At 41.9% G+C, this 24,586-nt stretch overlaps 1 protein-coding gene across 4 annotated transcripts in view; it reads right to left on the minus strand.

Annotated features, from left to right (window-relative positions):
* Positions 1–305: 305 nt before the first annotated feature.
* Positions 306–24,586, minus strand: part of DHX35 (DEAH-box helicase 35) — a 41,525-nt gene continuing 17,244 nt past the window's right edge. Inside the window, exons 9-23 of one of the 4 annotated variants that reach the window (XM_083508668.1) lie at positions 23,738–23,850; positions 23,289–23,516; positions 21,910–22,006; positions 19,889–20,047; positions 18,826–19,036; positions 18,181–18,305; positions 15,929–15,983; positions 13,603–13,698; positions 12,451–12,545; positions 11,538–11,615; positions 10,096–10,225; positions 8,030–8,111; positions 7,404–7,475; positions 5,565–5,676; positions 306–2,736 (exon numbers count right to left, since the gene is read on the minus strand). In XM_083508668.1, coding sequence (XP_083364794.1) covers positions 2,692–2,736; positions 5,565–5,676; positions 7,404–7,475; positions 8,030–8,111; positions 10,096–10,225; positions 11,538–11,615; positions 12,451–12,545; positions 13,603–13,698; positions 15,929–15,983; positions 18,181–18,305; positions 18,826–19,036; positions 19,889–20,047; positions 21,910–22,006; positions 23,289–23,516; positions 23,738–23,850 — 1,698 coding nt within the window. In that variant the 3' untranslated portion in view covers positions 306–2,691. Of the gene's footprint in view, positions 2,737–5,537; positions 5,677–7,403; positions 7,476–8,029; positions 8,112–10,095; positions 10,226–11,537; positions 11,616–12,450; positions 12,546–13,602; positions 13,699–15,928; positions 15,984–18,180; positions 18,306–18,825; positions 19,037–19,888; positions 20,048–21,909; positions 22,007–23,288; positions 23,517–23,737; positions 23,851–24,586 lie in introns of all 4 variants that reach the window. The other 3 variants (XM_083508667.1, XM_083508669.1, XM_083508670.1) reach the window with 3 other exon arrangements.

A 24,586-nucleotide genomic window follows, 5' to 3' on the forward strand; every position in this document is an offset into this window, starting at 1 on the left:
TAATTTGTTTTTAAAGAAATTACAGCTGCATGTGGGGGGGGGGGGCAACACAATGGCAAAGTTAAAGTAGTTTAATAAGTAAGTCTAATAAATAAATGTATTTACTTCACAGCTTTTCTTGACAGATGATTTTGATTAAGTTGCAGAGTATACATGACGATGCCAGTGGATGTATTTACAACAAATTCATTCTCCAAAACAGCTTCCCACCGGTCCATAATAAAACAAAGTCTTAATAAGTGATGCAGATAATTAACTTAAGAGGTTCCACAACTTAGCAAGCATTAATAGGCACAACAATCCAATATTTCTTAATTCCACAGCTTTATTTATTTTTTTCTCTATAAAGTATGATACCAGAGGACAAAGCAACATGGAAATTTACACACTTTGTATCCGGGTCTTTGTAAGCTCCTTGAAAGGGAAAACAGCTTTTAGATACAAGTTCAGATGCCCGTAACGGAGCGTCAACAATATTCTGGATACCACACAGTACATAAAAATAAAAAGACAACCCCGGCTCTACAGAGTTCACATACAGAGAGAGAGAAAGAGAGGGACAAACCCAGTTGCATCAGAATTCCAGGGGTGGGAATGAAATTTTGTTAAGCTAATATATACAGCACAAAGACACTGAGTGGACCACATTCTGACAGAACAAGCTTCTTTGCAGGTTTGTGGGGAGCAGAATAGGAGGGAAGATCTGAAAAAAGTGGCTCTTAATGCACATCCAGGGCAAGGAAGACCCTTATTCTGTGTAAAAAAAATAAAATGCTGTCATTTACATATGTTTTAAAAAGAGGCGAAGGAACAAGGTATTCAAAAAACAACAATAACAATCCAATGTTCTAAAACCAAACCCACACATTGAAACCACATCACTGTAAATTAAATGTTTTGTGAAAATAAATATTTACTTATCTGAAACTATATTGCTGATGCAACAAAAGGTTTTTGTGTGGAAAGGCAGCAACTGCAGTTTAACCAGTGCATGCTACAAAGACCACGCTTCACCCTTGAGGAAGGTAGTCATAACAGCTGCTAAGTTCACCATGTATCCCATACGCTTTTTTCCCCAGGGTTCATGGAAGCACAATGGCGTTCACTGACCTAAAGGCAGCACCACCAGATAGATTTCACTAGCTCACTCAGCAACAGGAACTTTTCCTGAAAACGGGTCAGTTCTACAAATTGCAAGCTGGGAACTTAAAACTTATTGCACTCATTCTAATCAGATATTACCTCTATTCAGGATGGAAGCAAGGAAAATTTGCACGCAAGGAATGGGATTAAGAAGCATAAGGAGATGAGAAGACCCAACTTCTCCTCATAGATCATCTTTCAATCTTATACTGTAGTGACATCAGAAGCAGAATAAGGAATGGTGTGGGTTTTTTGTCTGGAAATAACAGGAAGTATCTTCAGGACACTCAGCGGAGGTCTAAGTGGCCCTGCCTCTGTCCCACTTCCTGGTGAAAGGCACCTCTTCAACTTCCTCCTCCGCAGTCTGGAGAACAAAAGAGAACTTCCTCTCAAGATGGTCCTCCTGTGTCTATCTAATGATGGAACTCCTCACTTGTGTACAGTCAACACTTTTTTCCTGCAGGCTCCCCCACCCACCACCCCATTTATCTTGTTATATGTTACTTAGATGGCTTCCAGGCTGCAAAGAGGTTTATACTTTTGCAAAAGATATAACTGCCAACTGTCTGATTGGTGGTGGCAATCATGACTCTCACTCTGAAGCAAGATTTGCAAGACCACGGATCCAGCACGGCAGTTTTTCAACATCCACAGGATCAAAAAAAGTTAGTAATGCAACCAGATTATTTCTGCAAGAGGCGGCCCCTCAAGTTATTTCTCATTCTGAAACAAAAAGGCAAGCAACTTGCATCCAACCTTGCTTGCGAACGTAATGTACATCCTGCCCAATTAAACTCCTCTCTAAAAGTGCTTAAACTTTGAGGTGGGTGGGAAACTTTGGTGCACGTTAACATATCATGTTTATGGAAACAGGTTCGGCTTGAAAGCAAGTCATGAAAAAAAATGTGAAGGAGAAAAGAAGGGAAAGTCAATAAAGTATTAGAAACCTATTGCTTGACAGCAAAAAAAGGAAAATCACAGCAGTTAGGCACAATCACAGTTTCAAGGTTTTCATTGCAACCCATTAAGGTATTTCAAGGCTTTGCTTGTGGTCCCAAATCTGCCTACAATTTGCAGGCAGGTCTAGGATGACCAACAGCTTTCACAGTGGTCTAAAGGATCCTGAGCGCCACCTCCTCATTCTGAGGGTGTCGTCCCCCCCCACCCTCCCCCTTCCTCCCCAAGGGGTTCAAGTGTTGCTATCCACATATTGCAAAATTCCCTACAATTTTGTTATGTCTTCTTTTGTACTGTTAGTTTCAAACTACCTAGTTTAAAAGGAGCAAAATTGCCCTGGGGAACAGGAGCGGTCATCACATTTAAGACTGTAGGATAAAAAAATATCCACAATGCAAGCTCTACTTAAGTGTTACAATGTATTGGTCATGCAAAAATCCCTACAGGATCCTGGCAGGCAGGCATTTCAACAGTTATAGTTGATGTGGGGTCAGGTTGCTAATCAACTAATTGTTGGATGGACAGTAGCACAGTTTCAAATTGGCGGCAGGTTCTGCGTCTCGCGCTGAAAAGTTCGACAGCCGCGGCAAGTCAGTGATCGTCCACTTTAGTTCTTTTGGCTTTCAGGGAAAGGTGCTGCAACGAAATGAAAGCATCATTTTTGTTTTTTGTAAAATTCATAAATGCTCCAAGCGACATACTTTTCTATTCCAAATTACATCAGTCTCCATGTTAGCAACAAATTCCGTCCTGCATTAGGAACTCTACGCCAACTAAAATGTCATTTTGCAATAGCCGAGAAAACGTATCAAGCCTGCCAGCATTGCCAGTATAGGAATCAGTGCTATTTAAAAAGCCATAGACGACTTCGCTGCCTGGTGCTTAAACAAAAACACCCCTGCTCACCTGCAACATTGCTGAGTTTTGTAATAACTTGTCTTAAGGAAAACATCTGCTATATTGTTATCTACCATAACAGTATTAATGCTGTCAGGATAATGCCTTTATTTATTGCAAAGACAATAGGTTATCACACCAACAGCAACTCTAGCATTACAGAGGCACCCAACCAGTCTTTCCAAGAAAAAGGTTTCTGCCTTCCAGTGCATGCTTGTGGTGTGGGATCAAGCTATTTATGGGAGTTCTCTTATTCATGGCATAGGCAAACTCGGCCCTCCAGATGTTTTGGGACTACAACTCCCATCATCCCTAGTTAACAGGACCAGTGGTCAAAGATGATGGGAAGTGTAGTCCCAAAACATCTGGAGGGCTGAGTTTGCCTATGCCTGTCTTATTTCTTCTCTTCTCTCTTTGTCTCCAGAAGCATACTATTACCCAACCTCCAGCATTTAGCACTAGCAGGTACGCCTTAGGGCTACTTTGAATTTTACATGGAGAAATGTGACTTCTGCCATCTTATGGCTGCTCCAACACTATTCCATAAGGTATAAAATGCTGGATCAGGCCTGTTACACAGATCTGAGTGCATTTACACAACATGGCAGCAGTAACTGCCTTGATATTGTGCCCAAATCACTTCTGCAAAAAAACCCCTGATACTAGTAGAGTAGCGTGGGATACAACAACATTGTGGCACCAATCACACTGCTACAGGTAACAGGTAGAGACAGCTTTAAAGTCACTTTGCGCATTCTTAGAAGTGGTAAAAAGTAGGTATGTGAGTTACTCACATTTCTACTTTTCAAGCTTCAAAATAGGAAGTTGCATCCCAATATGGCAGGAACTCAGGATACCTTAGGGAACACCTCCACGCAACAATTTCTACCTAAGCTCTCGTATCTGGAGATGCCACTAAGTCTCACAATTTAAAGACTTTGCATCAAATGGTTCACAGAGCCAGGTATCCTTAGTTCCTGCATTGTAGAACAGCCTCCTAGTTTCTGCTGTTGACTGCGTTATGTTCAAAGACGTAAGTTTTTCTTTAAAAAAAAGAAGAAGAAGAAGTTGTCCTGCTGATACGACTATTATTTTCCATTCTGGACAAAAACAGTCAAAAATAGCCCCCATCTCCCAAAACACTGGGTTGCATCCATCAAGTGATATTTAGAGTAGACACAGTGAAAACAACGGACTTAAGTTAACAATTTCCATTAACTTAAATGAATCTACTCTGTATATACCGTATTTTTCGCTCTATAACACGCACCCGACCATAATACGCACATAGTTTTTAGAGGAGGAAAATCCATAGGCATGCCACCCGTAGGCATTTCCTCCATAACACGCACAGACATTTCCCCTTACTTTCTAGGAGGAAAAAAGTGAGTGTTATGGTGCAAAAAATACAGTAACTAACATTGAACAAATTCTCAATTTAACAAATTTCCGTATATTTGTGTAATTCTGACCAATCACACATAACTGATATTATTTTTTAATTGTGCCAGCCTTTTCACTGAGAAGTCTCTGCCAGAATTTCTAGTCATACAAGGAGGTACAACATGCCTATGGAGTCATATAATATGAAGCTATGATAATTATGAGCAATTACTATAGCAATTGCCAGTTACTTTTGATTAAGTAATGGAATAATGATTTGCATAACTGCTGTGTAGTTAAAGGCACCACTTTATATGTGACACAGGGAGGCACAATATTGGAATATTTTAGTGCTATCAACTCACTTAATTACAGATACCGGATTCCTAGAGGATTTAATATAATTGTGGTGTTGGCTCATTTCCTTCTCAAACCATACCTGAAACACTTTTGCTAAGTGGCCAAAACCACTTCCAGAACTTTTTTATGTTCTGCAGCACAATCGATTTGAATGCATTACAGGAAACAAAGCAGACAATATCAATAATTTCAGGATGGGTTCACACACTGCCCAAGCATACAGATTTTGTGTACCGGGTTGCATATGGTTACCGTAGTGCTGTATAACATTGAAAATGCAAGGAGTAGATATTCATGTGAAACTGATTTTTCTAGATCCATTATCACTTAGCTTTCAGACAACTGTTCTGAACAGAAACTGCTCTGGTGGCTTATTTGTACCAAGAACTCAATTGAGGGAGCACAATCCTTTTCATACTGCTAGACCTCTCAAAGCCTTTGATACAATTGATCATCAAACTCTTCCAGACCAGTTGGAGGCACTGTATTGCGATAGTTGTGGTGCACAAACTGGTCGGAGCTTTGGGCAACAAGCTACACTACAACTTGGACTACTTACCCCATGAGGCACTGCTAGAAGAAATATTGTGCTTCTTAAGTTAATTTATCTGCATAATATTGTGATATAAAATAATCTTTATCTGGAACAGAGTTTTATTAATTATTGGTAACTGTCAAACAAATAAAGACAAGCAAAAGCTGGGGTGGTGGGGAGAGGGGATATACTTATGCAAACCCATTTTGCAAGCACAGGTAAAAGCATAGAATAACAAGAGCTGCCAATACGGCAATGGTACCGTTTGGAGGCTATGCCGAGTCCGTACCGTTCCTTGCTGGTAAAAGTGAGGGGCCAGTTCCAATAGCCAAGCAGATTCAATTGCTGTAACGTCTCGCATGTAATACTTGGAGGTCTGCATGACTTCATTGTAGACAACCCTAAAAATATAGCAAGAAAAGGCACATCCACTAAGAGAACATTTGGATACATTCCCACTTAATATTGCATCGGAAAGGTTTCAACATCTAGACACCAAGCCTTAATTCAAAAGTCACTGGGTGGTATTCAACTAAGTTTCACCGAGAACAGACCTGACTTAGCCATTTCCATTAATTTCAATGGGTTTACTATGTACAGTGGTACCCCGCAAGACGAACGCCTCGCAAGACGGAAAACCCGCTAGACGAAAGGGTTTTCTGTTTTGGAGGCGCTTCGCAAAACGAATTTCCCTATGGGCTTGCTTCGCAAGACGACAGCCCATAGGGAAATCTCAGGGACAGCGGGGAAGCGCAGCGCGTCTTCCCCACTGTCCTCGGACCTCCTCCCGCCGCCGGCTTCGGAACGAAGCCCCGATGCCGGGCGGCGGAGGGGGAAAGCCTCCCGCCGCCGCGCGGCATCGGGACGAAGCCCCGGTGCCGGGCGGCGGAGGGGGAACGTCTCCCGCCGCCGCGCGGCATCGGGACGAAGCCCCGGTGCCGGGCGGCGGAGGGGGAAAGCCTCCCGCCGCCACGCGGCATCGGGACGAAGCCCCGGTGCCGGGCGGCGGAGGGGGAAAGCCTCCCGCCGCCGCGCGGCATCGGGACGAAGCCCCGGTGCCGGGCGGCGGAGGGGGAACGTCTCCCCCCGCCGCGCGGCATCGGGACGAAGCTCCGATGCAGGGAGGGGGAGGGGGAAAGCCTTCTCCCGCCTCCCGGCATCGGATGGCTTTCCTGAAGACTTGGGGTGGGAGGAGGGTTTTCCTTCCCACCGCCAACATTCAGAATGCTGTTCTGAATGTTGGCGGTGGGGAGGAAAAACCCTCCTCCCACGCAAGCCCCGGGAACAGAGGGAAAGCGCTGCGCCCCTTCCCCTCTGTTCCCGTACCTGTCCTGAAGGCTTGCGGTGGGGAGAAAAGCCCTTCTCCGCACCGCCAGCCTGGCAAGCGGTTTCCCTAGGAACGCATTAATTGATTTTCAATGCATTCCTATGGGAAACCGTGCTTCGCAAGACGAAAAACCCGCAAGAAGAAAAAACTTGCGGAACGAATTAATTTCGTCTTGCGAGGCACCACTGTATAAAATATGAATACCACCCACTATCTTTATGCATGTTCCCACCTGAATTCCCTATATAAAAGATCCCTCTCTATGTTGCCTACCTTCTCCTTATGACTTGATGTGGACTGGGTTACTAGCCAGCCTGGAATGTCATTCCCAATGGTTGGAAAACCATCTAATGCAAGTGTACGTTTTTGTACCACAATCAAAACACAAAAGCAGCACTACCGGTTATTGCTCATTGCATCATCCTTCAAAAGTGGAGGATATGCATAATATATGCTGAATTTCACATGCATGCCTTCGTAAAGGCATTACAAACCTCCCCACTCTCATGGAAGCAAATGTTTACATCCTCTCAGATCACAAGCTTCTTGATCCTGCAGTTTGGGAGGGAGAAAACAGCTACTTGGCTTCCCAGTCATAAAACTTCTACAACTTGTTGCTGGTAGTGCTCCATCTACCTTTATCGCTTTTTCTTGATGTAAGTGTAGTGTGGAATGAAGAGTACAGCATGCATTCTGAAGCCACAATCTACCAGATAGGCTGTGTTCTGTGAAAGAAGCAACTCTCAACCATGTAGAATGTCAAGCTTAACCAGCACACTAATGAAAACCTTTTCAACGTACCAACGAGGAGGCTTCTCTGCATACAGCACTGAGGTGGGGTGTATATAAAGTTCATGGTCATCGCGAATAGTCCTTGAAAGAACAACAATTATTTTAGACTTACAATATATATTCATTACGCAGCAACGGGGCTGTGCCTCAAAAATACACCCTTTCCCCCTCAATTATAAGCCTGATCATAGATATGCAAAACTATCAAAGGATGCTGAAAACTGACCTGGAAGCTTGTTTATTTATTGGTGCCTTTGAAATACCTTTCTTTACCTCTTATACGCCTGAAATATTGCTCAGTCCACTTAGTGGACTGCTTCATGTTTTTTCCAGCCTCTTCTAAGCTGTTGAAGCTCAACTAAGCCAGGAGACAGAATGCCAATTTGTTTCAACCTGACGTATTACCAGCTGATGGTACTGACAAGGAAGCATCATTATTTTTTTATGGCTACTGGCTTTCCAATGAGCCCTTTGTTAAGGATTTAAAGACAATTCTGATCTATATGGCCCCACTATGTTCCCTTTCATCTTCCCCTTACTCTCAGAGGCCTGAACTACAGTAATTATCACTAGTAAAGCCAGGACAGTGTTTTTGTTCATTTTGGGATGTTTATCACAACAAACCTCACATTTACCTGTATGCTCCGGTAGAGTGAAATCTGGCTGCATTAGCAAAGAATCCAGAAACTATACACCTTAGAACGGGGTCTGGATCTCCTAAAAGGAGGAAATGGACCAGTCATTCCACAAAGTTCATCAGACCAGCTTTCTCCGACATTGTGTGCTTCAAATATTTTGAACTACAACTCACATCAACTTGTGTGGCCAATGGTAAAGAGCAAATTAACTGCCTAGTCAAATGATCGCAAACGAGCAGGGGGGAAAGTGGAACTCTGAAGGAATTTTTAAAATTTCACTTAGTTTAGTGCTCATTATTTGGGATGTTAAGCATAACATAGCTGTTTTATCTCCTTTCAAGCTCAATAGATGTTTGAATTGTTATCACATACAGATAAAATAGGTGGAGCTGATCATTTATCTGTGGAAATCACTTTCTGAGATGTGACAGATCTCGCGCGTCTTCTGGAAGGACCAAACTAAATTTTACATGGCAAACACATGTAACACGTTGTCTGGGTTTTTTTAAAAAAGGTTAAACAAAAACCAGCTATAGGAGGCTGACATTCTGCAAATAGAATGGGAGGGGATGCTTAACCTTTCTCTACTGCTGGTTTTCTGTTCAACACCACTCCCTCCCCCCAGCTGCTCTTCCACTTGCAAAAGGAAATAATATAGGCACATATCCTTTTCTACCTAGGTGAAAAAGGAGCTGAGGGAGTGAAGGGGGGGGGAGAGCCAATTGAAAAGTGGCTAAGCTCCCATCCCTTCTTATGAGCGTGCGTGCGCACACACACACACACAATTCATCTGCTGAAATCGACATCTGCTTTCCATTAAAACAACAAAAATCACTACATGCATCTGCCCTAAGCTTTTCCTTACTGTGGAAACTGTTTAACAAAAAGAGGAGGGAAGCATTCCTCCAGACCTGTTTCAGGGTTTTTTGTTTTTACATACATAGGGCGGTATGCAAGTTTTACTCAGAGCACCCTAAGTCGTGTTAATTAATTTCAATGAGTTTCCTCTGAGTAAAACTCAGTTGAATATCACCTACAATTTCAGTAGTTTTAACATACACTGAACTTCAAGTACTATGGCGGGTTACATTTTATTGTATTGTACTACAGAACTTAATTGAAGGGTGAAGAATAAATGTTAATAACAATTTCCCTGTGATTACATTTATCATGTATGCCCTTTATGTTTACAATCACACACACCTGGAACCAAGGTATGTACGCATTTAACTTATGCCGAGCATGCTTCTGATTATTGTGTTCTCTTTAATAAGCACCTTCCTGCTTAAGGTACTTAAGCAATTTTTCTGGTTAGGTGTGTTCACTTCTGTTTCCACAATACACTATGCTGTTGCCTGGCTCCCCCCGCCCCCAATGCAAAATATAATCTAGTCAAACATAAATAGACTTTGCAGGAAAGAAGGAAGTCTCAGATGCCAAAAGGGCTGTCTGCAAAGCTAATAAAGTCTATTCCAGTTTCCAGAACCCATGGGTTTAAATAAATATTCTAGCTTGTTATACTAAGACTGAAATGAATGTAAAAGTGAGGAAGAGGTCCTCTACACTTAGTACATTAGAAAGCTTTTACAGTAGTAAAAACACAATATACATCACTGAAGCAGTGTAAAGCAAACGGATAATAGAAGATCATGCTAAAAAAAGCAAGAGTGGAATCCAATGGTGACTGTCCACTGATGGAAGGCTTTCATTCAGCAAAACGGGAGGCGGTAATTTTTGGTGGCACCCCCACCTATTACTGCAGTCCCTTATGCCACACTAAATCTGCTCTGGAAGGTCCCTCAACTGTCTGGAGCAGATTTAGAGTGGGCATGGGCTAAAGGAAGATTGGGAGACCACCACAAATTGCCACATTCTGTTAATGGATTCTCTTCCATCAGCAGACAGCCACCACTGGATTAACGCACAATGGAAAGAAACCAATGCTACAAATGTTGTGAAGCTCCCATGCAGCTCACAGTTGGCAATTCTGGTGTTTTTTTGTACTAAACAGAGTATAGGCAATAAATAAGAAATTGCTAAGATCTCTTCTCTCTTGGTCGTACCTTCACTGGACTTTTTTGGTACTTTGAACTTGACAAGAAGTTTTTTCAGCTGCTCTCTCACAGTTGTGGCTCGGACAAGGCCTTTATAATTCAGAAAGTGATCTTGACACCACTGGGAACTCTTGTTGTGCTGCAAAGAAAAAGGAACAGCTGAACCGCCTTAAAAAGCTTGCTTTATAAAGGTGTTAGCTCTGACTTTATCTCCAGGTTTCTTTTCCTAATATTATGGGAGTGGGGATGCATGCACCAGTCAAAAATCAGTTTGCAACAGATCAGTCTAAAATCCTACAACTCTCCTGGCAAGAACAGGTCATGCTGAAGGCCGGAATCTGGAAAGGAGACTCTGGTACTTAGCTACTCCTGCAGTTCAAACACATCAGTTAATCCCAGGAAAATCTCATGTTAGGAATGTTAAGAAGAGCCTGGCTGAATCAGATAAAAGACACATCTAGGCCAGTAGGTTATTCTCACTGTGACCAACAAGATGCCTACAGGAAGGCCAGAAATAGGACATGAGCTGAACAGAACTCTTCCACTTATGATCTGCAACAACTGGTATTCAGGAGGAAACTGCCTCAAATATCAGAGGCAGCACCATCATAATGGCTAGTAGCCATTGATAGCCTTGTCCTCTGTGAATTTGTCTTAACAGCATTTAAAGTCGTCCAATTTAGTGGCCATTACCACATCTGGTGGTAGCAAATCCCAGAGTTTAAATATGTTCTGTGTGGGCATAGAAGATTCAGGACAGACAAAAGTTAACTAATATTCAGTTTCATTGGATGACCCCGTGTTCCAATGTTGTGAGGAATTATGTGTGCCACTATCAAATTTCTTTGCATTCTGAATCTAAATTTTAGTTGACAAAGCCATTATAGATGAGGGAATTCTGCAGTCAAAGCATTTTCATAATTTTTTTTACACTCCAAGTGTAAGCAAACATGATGGTAAACAAATATTCTACAAGGTCATGGGTTGGCAGAGGACATGGTCTGTGTGAAACTTGAGAGCCTCAGCATTTGTTTTAAATATCACAACATACACACAAGTTCCTAGTCTTCACTGCAAAATAAACTTCAGAATGTATTGTCATAATATGCAGGGCATGCTGTGGATCTCTGAATTCAAAGAATGGATGAATGGAGCTTTTGGTAATGTACTCCAATGCTTTAAATATATCTAATACCAGTGGGGCTGTGATTTTACACCCCAGGACAAACCTAGCTCGATTTAGATGAATATATTCTCCGATCAAACTAAGTGGAGCTTTAGGGCTCTGTACAACTCCCTGCCTACATCAAAACCAGAACTGACTTTGCTTAGCTCACAACACACATCTGATCCTGTTAATTACTATGTTGGACGTCCCCAAACTTCTAACATCCACAACAACTGGATTCAAGGCCGGCAAAAATCTCGTACCTCCTTTTGAGCTTACTTACTTTTATAAAGGCTTCATATGCATTAAGCATAGTGAGATGGTCGCCTTCCTCCACAGCAAATTTTCTGTGTTCTCTGATCTGAAAAGGAGGAACATTTTGGAAAAGTGGCAACATCAAAACCCCACAGACATCCTTTAGACAAAAACCACATTCAGCAATATCAATAGGACTCCATTTGTGAACAAATTTGAGAACAGAAGCCTCAACCTTTACCATTTTCAGTGCATCTACCGTCACTGCTTATTCCTTTCCGCATTTAGTACTTACAATTTCTTCTATGAATAACATTATTTTGTTAAAAGCATTTTTAAGGGAAATAGCACACATACCCAGTATTTAAAACTACTATGTATTTCTAATAAATCTTTGGAGAAAAGTTAAACATACTGTAAGATTCTCATGCTCACCACTTGCCACTAGAAGGTACGCACAAATAAATGTAATGCAATGTTTTCAACTTCGACATAATTTGTATGTCTGTCCAACATTTTTTTCAGTGGAATAATCTCTTTAGCTATTCAATCATTCATTTTCCAACCTCTCAGAAAAAGTTGAAATGAGTATTTCATTCCTTTCCCCACACCCTGAAAGTAAGCAGCTCACTCAAAAAAATATTATATTGCAGCTTTCCACTTCTTGCAAAATATGCCCAAGGTGGTTAACAGCAACAAAGATTAAATATCAATCACAATTAAAATGCAAAGCAAGAAGCATCATAGGAAAACAACAAAACAGAACAGAACAGAAAAAGCCAGAAATAATGAGAGCCAAGGCAACAGAACTGCTGGAACAACATTTTTTCAGTTTGCATTGCAACACCAGTTAAGCAGCGAGGGCAAACAGATTTCCTGGGCAGTGAGTTCCAGTGGCTGAGCACCAATGTAAGACAGCTGAGTTCAGAAAGGGCACTTACAGCTTGTGTCTTTTGGTTTGGAGGAATCATAAAGATATTCTGGATCTGCATCATGGCTGCAATGCTCAGGATCTCCTGGGAGCAGCCAAAATTCCCTGCAAAATGAGTTTAGGGGAGAAGGAACTTTACTTTTACACTGACAACACAAAGCACATTGAGAAAAAATTGTCTTCCTCACACATGCTGGATAAAAAATAGCTGTAACAGCTCTCACAGAACTATATGAGAGGAAACACTATGGGTTATATAAAGTGGTGGTTCCATCTAAGAGAAGTGCTTCTGCAGGGCAGGGCACCCAGTTTTCACCAATCCCTCTTCCCAACAACAACAAAAAGGCTTCTCTAAAGCCTAGGTGACCCCCTGGAACTGTATGGGATATAGCATAGAGGGCCGCAATGGGTTCGAGAGATTGGTGGAAACGGGGTGCCTCACTTTGTGCAAGTGGGAAAACTTTTGCTAGCCAGATGCTATCCTTGGATACAATCCTAATATTTTGCTTCTGCTATGTAGTGGAGAACAGAAACTCTAAATGTCATTTCAAAATGCTTGTTGAAGCAGCTATTTTCTAGGTTAGAACATGCGGTAAACAGCCCTGGCAGTATATAAATTTAATTAAATAATAATAACAATAACATAGTGATAGCAGGCCAAATACCAGAACAGCAGCTGTTGATGGACTACATTTATTTAACACACATGTTCAGTTCTCAATCAAGTTGAGGCAGGGAGCGCAGGACGTCTGCTCATCACTAGCAACCACACAGAAGATAATCCAACTAAAATCCCATATTGCTTGAGATTCTGGCAGCAATCTAATACCATCTACTGTGGCGTTGCCTGTTGTTGCTCCAGAGCCATGCAGTGGATTAAAGGCTTCCAGCTCAATGTAAAACCTAGGTATGCAAACTACTTTCTTCACTATTCTCTGTTGCATCCGGCATTCAAAGACTCATTTGTTCACATTATGGTATCCAGCTCGAACAACAAATAATAAGTTTACAGCAACAAAAACAAACACAATAGAGGTGGATTTATTTATGGCACTTGTATGCCATAATACAACATAGAAGTCACTGAGAGACTTACAGCAAATTAATTAAGCTGGACTAACGATACACAAGCTGATTTACAGTTGCATGACACTGGCATTACCTGATTCTAGGAGCATCTTTGCAAACATGGGGTTCAAAGGAAACTCAGCTATCCTGATTCCAAGAGGTTCCGTGAGGCGGCAATATTTATCAAGCCCTGCAGGAAAAACAGCAGCAATATAAAATGCAAATACATACTGATGACTCAACACAGGGTTATAAAGTATTTCAAAACAAATTAATTATAGGCATGACTCTCTCCACAGAGAGGTATTGCGATACTGCATGTACTATTCTGCGGAACTAAAATTCTAGCTAAAATTTATTCCTGAGCCTAAAAAGCAGAAACTGTGAACTACTGGGAGAATCAGAGACGAGCCGTTCTGCAGCATGCAAGATGGGTTTCTTGGGCACTCCATCGGATGATAGACAAGCTGCTGTTTATCAGCTCCACCAGTAAGCCAAAAGCAGCAGCCTGAATACCACTGCAGTACTGACTTCATCCATGAGGCAAAGCAGAAGCATTTTTATTTTACTACATTTAAGCCCACCCTTCTTCTACCTTGGAGCTAAAGGTGGTAAACACGGTATTCCCATGATGGCTCCCATTCAGCTACTGACCAGACCCGTATCTTCCCAGCTGCCGCAAGGTAGCTGCCTCACATGGTCTCTGATCTTGTAGCGGCACATATATAACACACCCTTACTTCTTTTACTGTAGGATTTAATTATGCATGCTTTGCAAATAGATTTGATAGCAAACTCAGATTATAGGTATTATCACAGAGGACAAAGAGGGCTCCTGGAGCATCTAGCCAAAGCTGCTATTAGCAGACTGGGGCCTAGCTGTCACTCCCAGCTTGGCTATATAAGTTAGAGCCTTCTTTTATATAAAAACTACATAGTCAATGTCCATACAGGCTGAGAATAGGAAAGAGAGAGGGTTCTAATGAAAACCCCACACCTTGAAGGACTGCTTTACTTATTATAATTCTCAATTACTCCAACGGACTATATAATGAGAAAGGCTTGTTCACATGTCTGTACTTGCAAACCACCCATGAAAATCCATCAGCGGCTTGCCTTGCACATGTGTCTCCATACGAACCAAACAGAATTATTATTATGGGAACACAATGTGAAAGCAACTGCAGAAAATCTAAGCATGGAAACCCGACTCAGACAGTGATTGTAGAGATAAATGACTATCTTGAAACCAGTTACAGATAGGTAGCCGTGTTGGTCTGCCATAGTCAAAATAAAAAAATTCCTTCCTGTAGCACCTTAAAGACCAACTAAGTTAGTTCTTGGTATGAGCTTTCGTGTGCATGCACACTTCTTCAGATACACTGAAACAGAAGTTGCCAGATCCTTCTATATAGTGAGAAGGTGGGGAGGGGTATTACTCAGAAGGGTGGTGGGAATCGGAGATTGGCAGATAGCTGAGATGAGCCTGTTGACGACTCTTAACGACTGTAATAGGTCTTACAGGAAAAGGCAAGGGGTGAGAAGGTGAGAAATGGCTTAGTCATGTATAATGAGATAAGAATCCAATGTCTCTGTTCAGACCAGGTCTCTCCATTGTTTTAAGTTTGGTAATGAGTTGCAATTCAGCAGCTTCTCTTTCCAGTCTATTTCTGAAATTCCTTTGTAGTAAAACAGCTACTTTGAGATCTTGTATAGAATGTCCTGGGAGATTGAAGTGTTCTCCTACTAGTTTCTCTGTTTTGTGATTCTTGATGTCAGATTTATGTCCGTTTATTCTTTGGCGTAAGGTTTGGCCTGTTTGTCCAATATAGAGAGCTGAAAGACACTGTTGGCATTTGATGGCATACACAATGTTAGACGATGAGCAATTAAATAGTCCCGAGATGGTATGTGTGATGTTGTTGGGGCCAGTAATGGTGTTGTCCGGGTGTATGTGGCAGCAAAGTTGGCATCTGGGTTTATTGCAGGCTCTGGTGCCAGTGTCCGTGTTAAGTCTGGTTGTAGTATTATTGTGGGTTAGGAGTTGTTTAAGATTGGGTGGCTGTCTGTAGGCAATGAAAGGTCTTCCTCCCAGAGCTTGAGAAAGTGCATGCACACGAAAGCTTATACCAAGAACTAACTTAGTTGGTCTTTAAGGTGCTACAGGAAGGAATTTTTTTATTTTATCTTGAAACCACAATACCTTGTTTAAAGAAAACAAAATTATCTCCCAGCATCTCAAAAGCCTGACATGCTCTTCATGAGATGCTAATAAAAGTCTACTATTACAGTTCAGTTTTGCTTTTAACATTTTGGAGTTACGTCTAAAGGTGCAGGGCCTTAATGAACTTAACAGCATTGCTGGCAACGGTGCACAATTCAGCTGAAAAATATGACGGCAATCAGCAGAGGAACCTTACCTCCTAATGCATAGAGGAGCTCCAAAGCTTGCACCATTGACTGAGCAGGTGGAGGCTGGGGAAAAAACACATACATACCATTTGTTCTGCCTACTGTAGAGACATTTATTACATTACAATGAACTCAAGGGACACAGATAAGGGCTCCCATGTGATCGCTCACCCAGGTCCCGCTTACGCCTGCAGGTATTTCACGGTCGAAAACTTTTCTAGATATTTCCTGAAAAACGCCGTGAGCCATGCAGGTGAACACTGCTTCATAGCCTTGTACAGGCTGTGAACATCAAGACTTCAAAATCCTCTGGTTTTGCTAGCTACTTGAGAAAATTTCTCTAGCAGTCATGCTGGATAACATCTCAGCAAACTAGAGCCTTGCACTCAAATGGTTAGCTCAGGTGTCTTCAACTTGGTGCCTGCAGGTGCCAGTACCTTTCATGGCACCCATAAACGATCTCAGTAAAAATCCACAATAGACTGTTTGGCGTTCCTGCTTAGTTCTTATCCACAGTGCCTGAGCCTCTTAAACATGTCTACATTTTATTCAATGCAAGAAACAAACAGCTTCTCTCTGATGTGGGTTCCTTTTCCCACTATTGATGGGGCAGCTGATAGGAGGAAGAATGGCTGCACCATTTTGTGGTCCTTTTTCTTTCTTTTTTGCTCTTTTAGATGTGGCAGCCGTTTTGCATTATGCCATGCCCACATTTTGTGACCGTTGCCCACTACATTAAAAAAAAAGCTGGTGACCCCTGATTAACATGAACAGAGTTTCAGAACTGCCTTGCGGAGGCACATAAAGCACTGAAGTCCAAATATTAAGTACAAAACCAGAAACTTTAAATATTCCAGAACTGCAAAGGGTAAGGTGGCACTGGAAAAAGGAAGTTATATATAGGATCTAATAAATCCAAAGATTTAGAAAGCTGCAACTAAAACATCTGCTAGTGGGGGAAATTATTTGAACAGTACAAGTATGCTTACATTTAATATATATGTTTTGTTAAATTGCTCATGGCAGCTGGAGTGTGTTGAAGGGATGACAGGGGGAACACTGCAAAACCTAGAACCATGTGCTCCAATACTTTGAACAGAGACTGGTATTGAAGGCTGGGATGAAAAGAATCAGGAAACAAATAGACACTGGACTTGTATGAGACGGAATCAGAGCAAAATTAAATTTTAGTGAATCATCTGCCAAAGCTGCCCGCAAGGGCACAATGCACAACTCAACTGTGCTAGACGGATGCAACATCTTTCCATGCAACATCACACAAAAAAAAACCACTCTGTTGGAACTGACTATATTTGTTCAGTGCAATTTCAATGGCTCCTGGTCAGAACAAGTCCAGGGTGCTGTGCTGCTCCAAGACAGAGTGCTCTGGGCATGTGGAACCTGAACAGAGCTGCTGTGACCAAAAGCTATTCAGTCCCAGGTTACTCTATATTCTGCATGCTGTAGCATGTTGGTAGCCATGAAGACCCCTAGATGTCCCCACTCAGCAAATAACGTTCAATCACAAGCTAAACATGGGAAGAGATTGCGAATTCTAGTTAACAGATCTATATATTTATCGTTATATACCACTTTCTCGGCTATTCAACATCTCAAAGTAGTTTACAATTAAAACCACAACCACCAAGCAGTCTATTGCCAATAACACCAACAGTGTCTTCACCAGAGGGGCTGCAGGGATGAGGAAAGGTAGGTTAGTTCCACTGGGTAAATTAACAAAACAGCAGCATTGGATTGGAAAGCCATCTGAAAATGGATGCTTTATTTTATTTTTTTTCTGTGGAGGTTCCTGAGCTTCTTGCTTTCTTTACTAAAAACACAGGGCTCTTCAGAAGCAGTTGGGCAAACACTCGACCTTGGTGTTAGGTCCACCCTATCCTACTTCCTGGGTGTCAGAGCTGTTACTAGGCTATGAACCATTGACCTCTGATGGTCTGCTACCTACTAGTAATGTTCAGAGAACATTCAAGACTTACAAGCTCTTTTTAACTTCTCTCCTTATAGCCTGCAGGCATTTAGAACTTTTATTTCAAAAGAGCCATGAGACATGAAGACAAAAGGGAACATAAAAGCGAAGGAACACTTCTTAATCTGGCATTTAACAGGAAGATATGCATATGGTCCACGTGAACACAACAGGACAACAGACCTTGCAGTCCTTGTAAAATGGCTTACACCATGTAGACAAAGTTGACAAACCATGGAGCATGGAAAAATTAAGCAAGAATCCCATACTTACGGAGAGGAAAGGAAATCTAAGCACATTGTCAATTCCTAAAGCCTTGAGCTGCAAGATGACTGGTGCCAGGTTACTGCGCTGCATCTCGGGAATGGTGGACTGTGGCAACTTCTCAAAGTCTTCCTCTGTGAAGAGAGCACACATTTTAAAATGTAAATCTTTTAAGTCAAAAAACCTCTACAACATTCACGAAAAAACAAAAACACACAAGACATTCCTAATATTAACAATTATGCTTAGTAAGGAATTGAGATAAACACAACAACTTAACTAAACAAGACGATGTTGGCAAAAGGTGTTTGAAGAAGGTAATTTTGCAGTATCTGGTGCCTGAGAATTTTTATTTAAATGCAAAAGTGAGTATTGAACATGTCAAGCATGTAGAATCAGAGGTGGAAGGGTTTGAATCAGGTGAAACAGGCCTGCAAAGTGAATGTTTCTGAGAAATGTAAACAGAGGGAAACTGATGGAAAGGGATTTTCCCATCCCTTCTCACCTGGGCAATCCCTGGTGCCCCCCCCACCCCAAATACAGCAAGCTGGTGGGTCAGGGGACCCCACTGAAGAGGAGAGGAAAGATTTTAAAGTACAGTGCCACCCAAGCCACAAACAAAAGAGCAAAGTTTTAGTGTTACACACACTTCACCTGTGTAAAGTCTGTAGCATTTTCCTGAGCGGTTCCGGCCTGCACGACCTGCTCTCTGATTGGCAGAGGCCTTTGATACTGGGACAACCACAAGGCATTCAATAGCTGTTTTTGGATTATACGCACGGAGTTTCACAAAGCCACAGTCAATCACAAATGAAATTCCATTGATTGTGATGGACGTTTCTGCAATATTAGTGGCCACTATCACCTGAAAGAATAAAGAAAGCCAGTTTGTTTGGGATTTATTGTGCTTGCTGATTCCTGACTAGCTAAGTTTAAGAAAATAAAAGCAGAAAATGTTTGATATAAAGGGGGAATCACAATAATGGGACTCTAATTCAAAAAGTTTTCTAGGAGTGGTTAGGCTAGCAGCAATAATGCTTGCCTGAAAAGCTGCATTAAATAAAAGAACTAAGCACACACACAAAAAACTCTGATGGTGCTGCAAAAAAGAGAGCCATTGATTTGTATAAGGGCAGATATGTACCCTGCAGCTGAGAAGAAAAACACAAAGTCTTCAAAGAATTAAATAAGATAAAATAAAGCAACATATTCACTACAAACAACCTGGGTGGGCATTGTTGCAGGGCAGGGGTTGTAGTCTTGCATTCAGCATTTTGAGGGAAGTAAACAACCTACTATGAACTGCAGTGGCAAAGCATAGAGATGATTAACCTCTAAGCCAGCCCTTCTCAACCTTGGACCACCGTATGCTATTGGACTACAACCCCCATCATCCATAACTAGCAGGGGCAGCAGTCAGAGATGATGAGAGAGTTGTCCAACAAGATCAGGGAGCCCAAGGTTGAGAAAGGCTACTCTAAGCAATATAAAAATGAGTAAAAATTCTTGTTTAACAAGAAGGGTACATGGAGTTGATCCCAAGAGGGAGACTTACAGAAAACCCTACAGCATCTGTTACCAAATGCAACATGGGGAAACATATTGTTACCATGCGGTTACCAAACGCAATGTGGCGAAACATTAATCGATGGTGGGCAATGCCACCAATTCGTAAGCACAGTGCCCTATTCATTTATGACAACGGAAGCAACTTTACCTTTCTAACGTTGGGAGATACCCTCTCAAACACTTTCATCTGCTCAGTAGCAGGTAATCCTGCATACATTGGAAGAACTCGCAGGTGTCTTTTCATCCCTGTGCGAGCAAGGACACGGGCCTGTTCTATCAGCATAGAAGAAACTGTTTCCACTTCCTCCTAGAAAAGCATCAATATAAGCGACAGATCAAAATGCATTTAAGCTCCAATATCATATCATGGAGACTGAAACAGATTTAGAGAACTTAAAAAACAAAATACTGTAGTGTCTTGCTAGAATTTCTTCTCACGTGTTATTTAAAAGTTGCCAGATGACCGGCAATCTTTATCCAAGACTCCATGGATAGGCAAACTAAGGCCCAGGGGGCCGGATCCGGCCCAATCACTTTCTAAATCCGGTCCGTGGACGGTCTGGGAATCAGCGTGGTTTTACATGAGTAGAATGTGTCCTTTTATTTAAAATGCTTCCCTGGGTTATTTGTGGGGCATAGGAATTCATTCATTATTTTTTTTCAAAATCTAGACCGACCCCCCACAAGGTCTGAGGGACAGTGGACCGGCCCCCTGCTGGAAAAGTCTGCTGACCCCTGCAATTACTGTGTCTTATCATTCCATTCCAGCAGACACACAACAATGAGAATCCGACTTTGCAGTTCATGCTTAAGGACTGCATAACATCCAACTTCCGAATCATAAGCTATCAAGAGGTCTGCTTTGTATACAACAAACAATGACAAGAGGATGCACAAGAGATTTCTGCTTTTTCTCTCTCTCTTGACTGAACTAAGATTTTCTTGTGATGAGAACTGCAAGCTTCAGCAGCTAGCTGGACCACACAGTGGGATAGTTCCAGGAAACCCCGGTTCCACATTACAAGCTGTAGTAGGGAAAGAAAACTTCTGAGCTGCAAATACTTTCGTTTAAGTGCTGTAAGAAAAAGCTCAGCCTTTCAATTGACCCAAATAGCTATGCTATCTCCATTTCTGGAACTCCAAAAAGGTATTTGCACATAATTATTCCATACAGGTAATACAGTTGTTTTGATTAATTTAGAGGTACTGTAATAAATTTTCTTTCTCCCTGGGTAGTAGAACAGTTCATACTAGCAGTACAAGTGACAGTCTTCAGAATCTACATGGTTTAATGACATCTCCATTTGAGATTTCAGCTTCCAAACATCTGAAACACACAGGCCAAATTCCCTCTATATTGTTGTACAATAGGAGTAGCTTGCGGAGTAATAATAATAATTTATTATTTATACCCCCCCCCCCCAATCTGGCTGAGTTTCCCCAGCCACTCTGGGCAGCTCCCAATCAAGTGTTAAAAACAATACAGCATTAAATAGTAAAAACTTCCCTAAACAAGGCTGCCTTCAGATGTCGTTTAAAAATAGGATAGCTGCTTATTTCCTTGACATTTGATGGGAGGGCGTTCCACAGGGCGGGCGCCACTACCGAGAAGGCCCTCTGTCTGGTTCCCTGTAACTTAACTTCTCGCAATGAGGGAACTGCCAGAAGGCCCTTGGCGCTGGATCTCAATGTCCAGGTAGAACGATGGGGGTGGAGACGTTCCTTCAGGTATACAGGACCAAGGCCATTTAGGGCTTTAAAGGTCAGCACCAACACTTTGAATTGTGTTCGGAAACGTACTGGGAGCCAATGCAGATCTCTCAGGACCGGTGTTGTATGGTCCCGGCGGAGTAAGTGGGAAGCTCAAGCTGTACTGAAATATGGCTGATGAAGCAAAACCATAGTAAGCAGGTGGAAGCAGGCGACTTAGAAGATTCCCAAATCAGATTAGAACCACAGTGGTATTTCACAGTTTAGTATAACCCCAAACAGGTGTATGCAGCAACCCTAAATTCTAGAATTATTGAAACTATCATTTTACATCCTTGCTCCCTCTCACACACATTCTGCATAAAAAAAATGTTTTCAGAATTATTGCACAGCACAAAGTGAACATATCTTATACCAAAGTAACAATTTCAACAGGACAAACATTTCTTTTGTGTCTACCTGGCCAGTTAAAAATGCCAGTATATCCCCATCACCTTCTGTCTGATGAATTTTCATAACAGTTTCCACAGTTGATTTCACATAATCTGGAACAGGACTGTTGGAAAAAGCACAGACATGAGTTTCAAGTAAGGAAGGCAAAACTTGCTCTTATCAACAGGATAAAAAAGGGTATAGTTAGATTTTCATAAGTAATACAGACAGCTCACATACTTGAAGTATACTTGATACATGACCTAAAAATTAATCCTGGCGCTAGCTGGACCTTTCTGAATTCTTCACAAGTCACTTAAAATAACTTCACTAGTTTCTTTGACATTATCAGAAATCCTGAATGTCTGTATCTAGAGAGTCCTCCATCTCTATATCACATACACGCACAAGAATTTATTTCACAATTGCAGAAAAACAGTTCAATCAATATGTTGCTTTGACATCTAAACAAGTTACTTTTTTAAACAGTTCAGCTGTACTAATATTTGCCTACAAAGCACTCAGCATTGTACAAAGACACAAAATTGCTTATTACCTGAATAAATTCTATGTATCTATTATAAGGGCTTGCAATATCCAATTTAACACAACAAGCAAATTTTGCAAGAGCCTCCAACATGCAGAGAAGGAGTTCATTGCCCTATATGAAAATTTACATCTAACTATGGACTGGATCACACATGGAAGCTTAATACTCAATGCCTGCATCATGTGATCTTACATATGCAAGAGGGTCATCACAGATACAACGCCATCCACAGAATTTCCATACCACATCATACAAAAGCTTTCCATTGAAATCAGTGCACCCATTCAGCTGGTAGGACCAAGCATATAGGAATCAAGTTATGTACATGCACATATGAGGCAGCCCTATATGCACTAGTAAGTAGCCACGTGTTGTTGTTGTTTTAAATCAAATAGCTGTCCTAGTTTTCCTCAGAAAAGAATGGAAATTTGTATATTTAAAAATATTAAAATAAAAATTGGAGAGATTGGAAACTCAAGCCTCTAATATTTGCATAATACGCCATCACCTCATACAGTGTTTAAGGAATGAAAAACAAAGGACTAAATTACTACACCCATATATACGCACTGCTTCATGCATCTAATGATATAATAAGCCCTGAAGACTGTCTGCTGGTTCAGCTACCCTAGACTAACATGGCTACTCTCCCAGAATGCTTTGCCACTGTTACGTGAGCATTCCTCAAAGATGCCTGACACAAACATAGTAAGGTCGCAAGAACATAAAAGGGACACGATTCACAAAGCACACGATTATCCGCCTATGACACCCACATTTCCTTGCCCAGCGCAAGCACAAAAGCAAGCACTGTGTGTGCAGGGGTAAAAAAACGAGCCCACTTCTGCCACCGGACCTGTCCATCTCCTTCTGTGGAGGAGGAGGAGAGAGGGCATGAAGGTGCTGCCAGGTTTGCCCATATCCCTTCTGTGGAGGGGGAAGGGAAGGACTAAGATTCCAGGGGAGGAAAAGCATGAAGATTCCACCGAGTCCCCGTAGCACTCGTCTGAAGTCTGCTCCAGCTGGCCGGTGCAGAAGGGGACGGGGGAAGGTTCCCGAAGCCCTCCTCCACTGAAGTCTGCGCCTGTTGCTCACAAAATAGGAGAAAGACACATTCAATTGGAAAGCAAGATTTCAGGTTTACATCCTCAACGTGCCGGCACCCATGTAAAGACAACTCTTTAAAATAATACCTAAGGTCCGTTTAATGCTTCCCTTTCCCGCCCAGACTTTTGGTCGACAAGCGGGTGTCACAAGATGCACGCTCCTCTAGTCACCACTTACGAGTATTAAACAGGAACAGACCTCTGAATGTAGAAGACATCCACGGGAAATGTTCGCCCTTCCACTGTAAGGATCATGCTGGTATCTTTGCTTGGGTCACTGGTCTCATTTTGGTTAAAGAAATCCCTAAATTTCTAGGGCAAAGATAGCAAACAATTTTTTGAAAATCAGTGCGTTATTTAAGAGAGTCCAGTTCCTAACTCAGGAGCCAAAGGTAGGGTGTTGCTACTATCCTCTTTCAAAATATAAGCATAGGGAGGGAGCTAACTAACTCGTTCTGTCACTAGCAAGGATTTCTACTTGAGCAAAGGACCTTCCCCCATTCATCTCCCTGAGGGTGTTCCTTTCCCTCCTCACATCTGCTCTGGAGGACTGGGGAAACCCCCAGATCAAATTTAAGAGACACATGGCGAGTTCTACTGCGCAAGTGGAAATCCTTGCACTGACAGAGCAGATTAGTTGGATATCACCTGTTATTTTCTGGAAAGCAAGACATTACAGTGAGCAACTTATGTTCCAGGTGACTTCATTTACTTATCTACATATGTATGGAAGAGCATACATAGGTCCTGGGATTTAAGAAGAACTTTTCCTCCTAGTGCTGTGTTGTGATTGGGAGGAAAAAACATCCCAGGTAACCTGGCAAAGACACCTATAATCCCTCATGTATCACTGCAAACAGCTGGTGACAGGATGCGCAAAGAGGGAGAAGACTTCTGACATAGATTTTGCTGGTGGTGGTAATTTAAAGTTAGTTCCTGCTAGGCCACTTAGAATGAATTGGGCAGGTCTGACCCAGCTTGCAGGCTCAGATTTGCCACCCCAGCTCAGAACATATGGAGGTCCAGCAATAATTTAACCCATCTCTGT

This window comes from Podarcis liolepis (assembly GCF_965112155.1).
Source record: "Podarcis liolepis genome assembly, chromosome: 6".
Taxonomy (NCBI): Eukaryota; Metazoa; Chordata; class Lepidosauria; order Squamata; family Lacertidae; genus Podarcis; species Podarcis liolepis.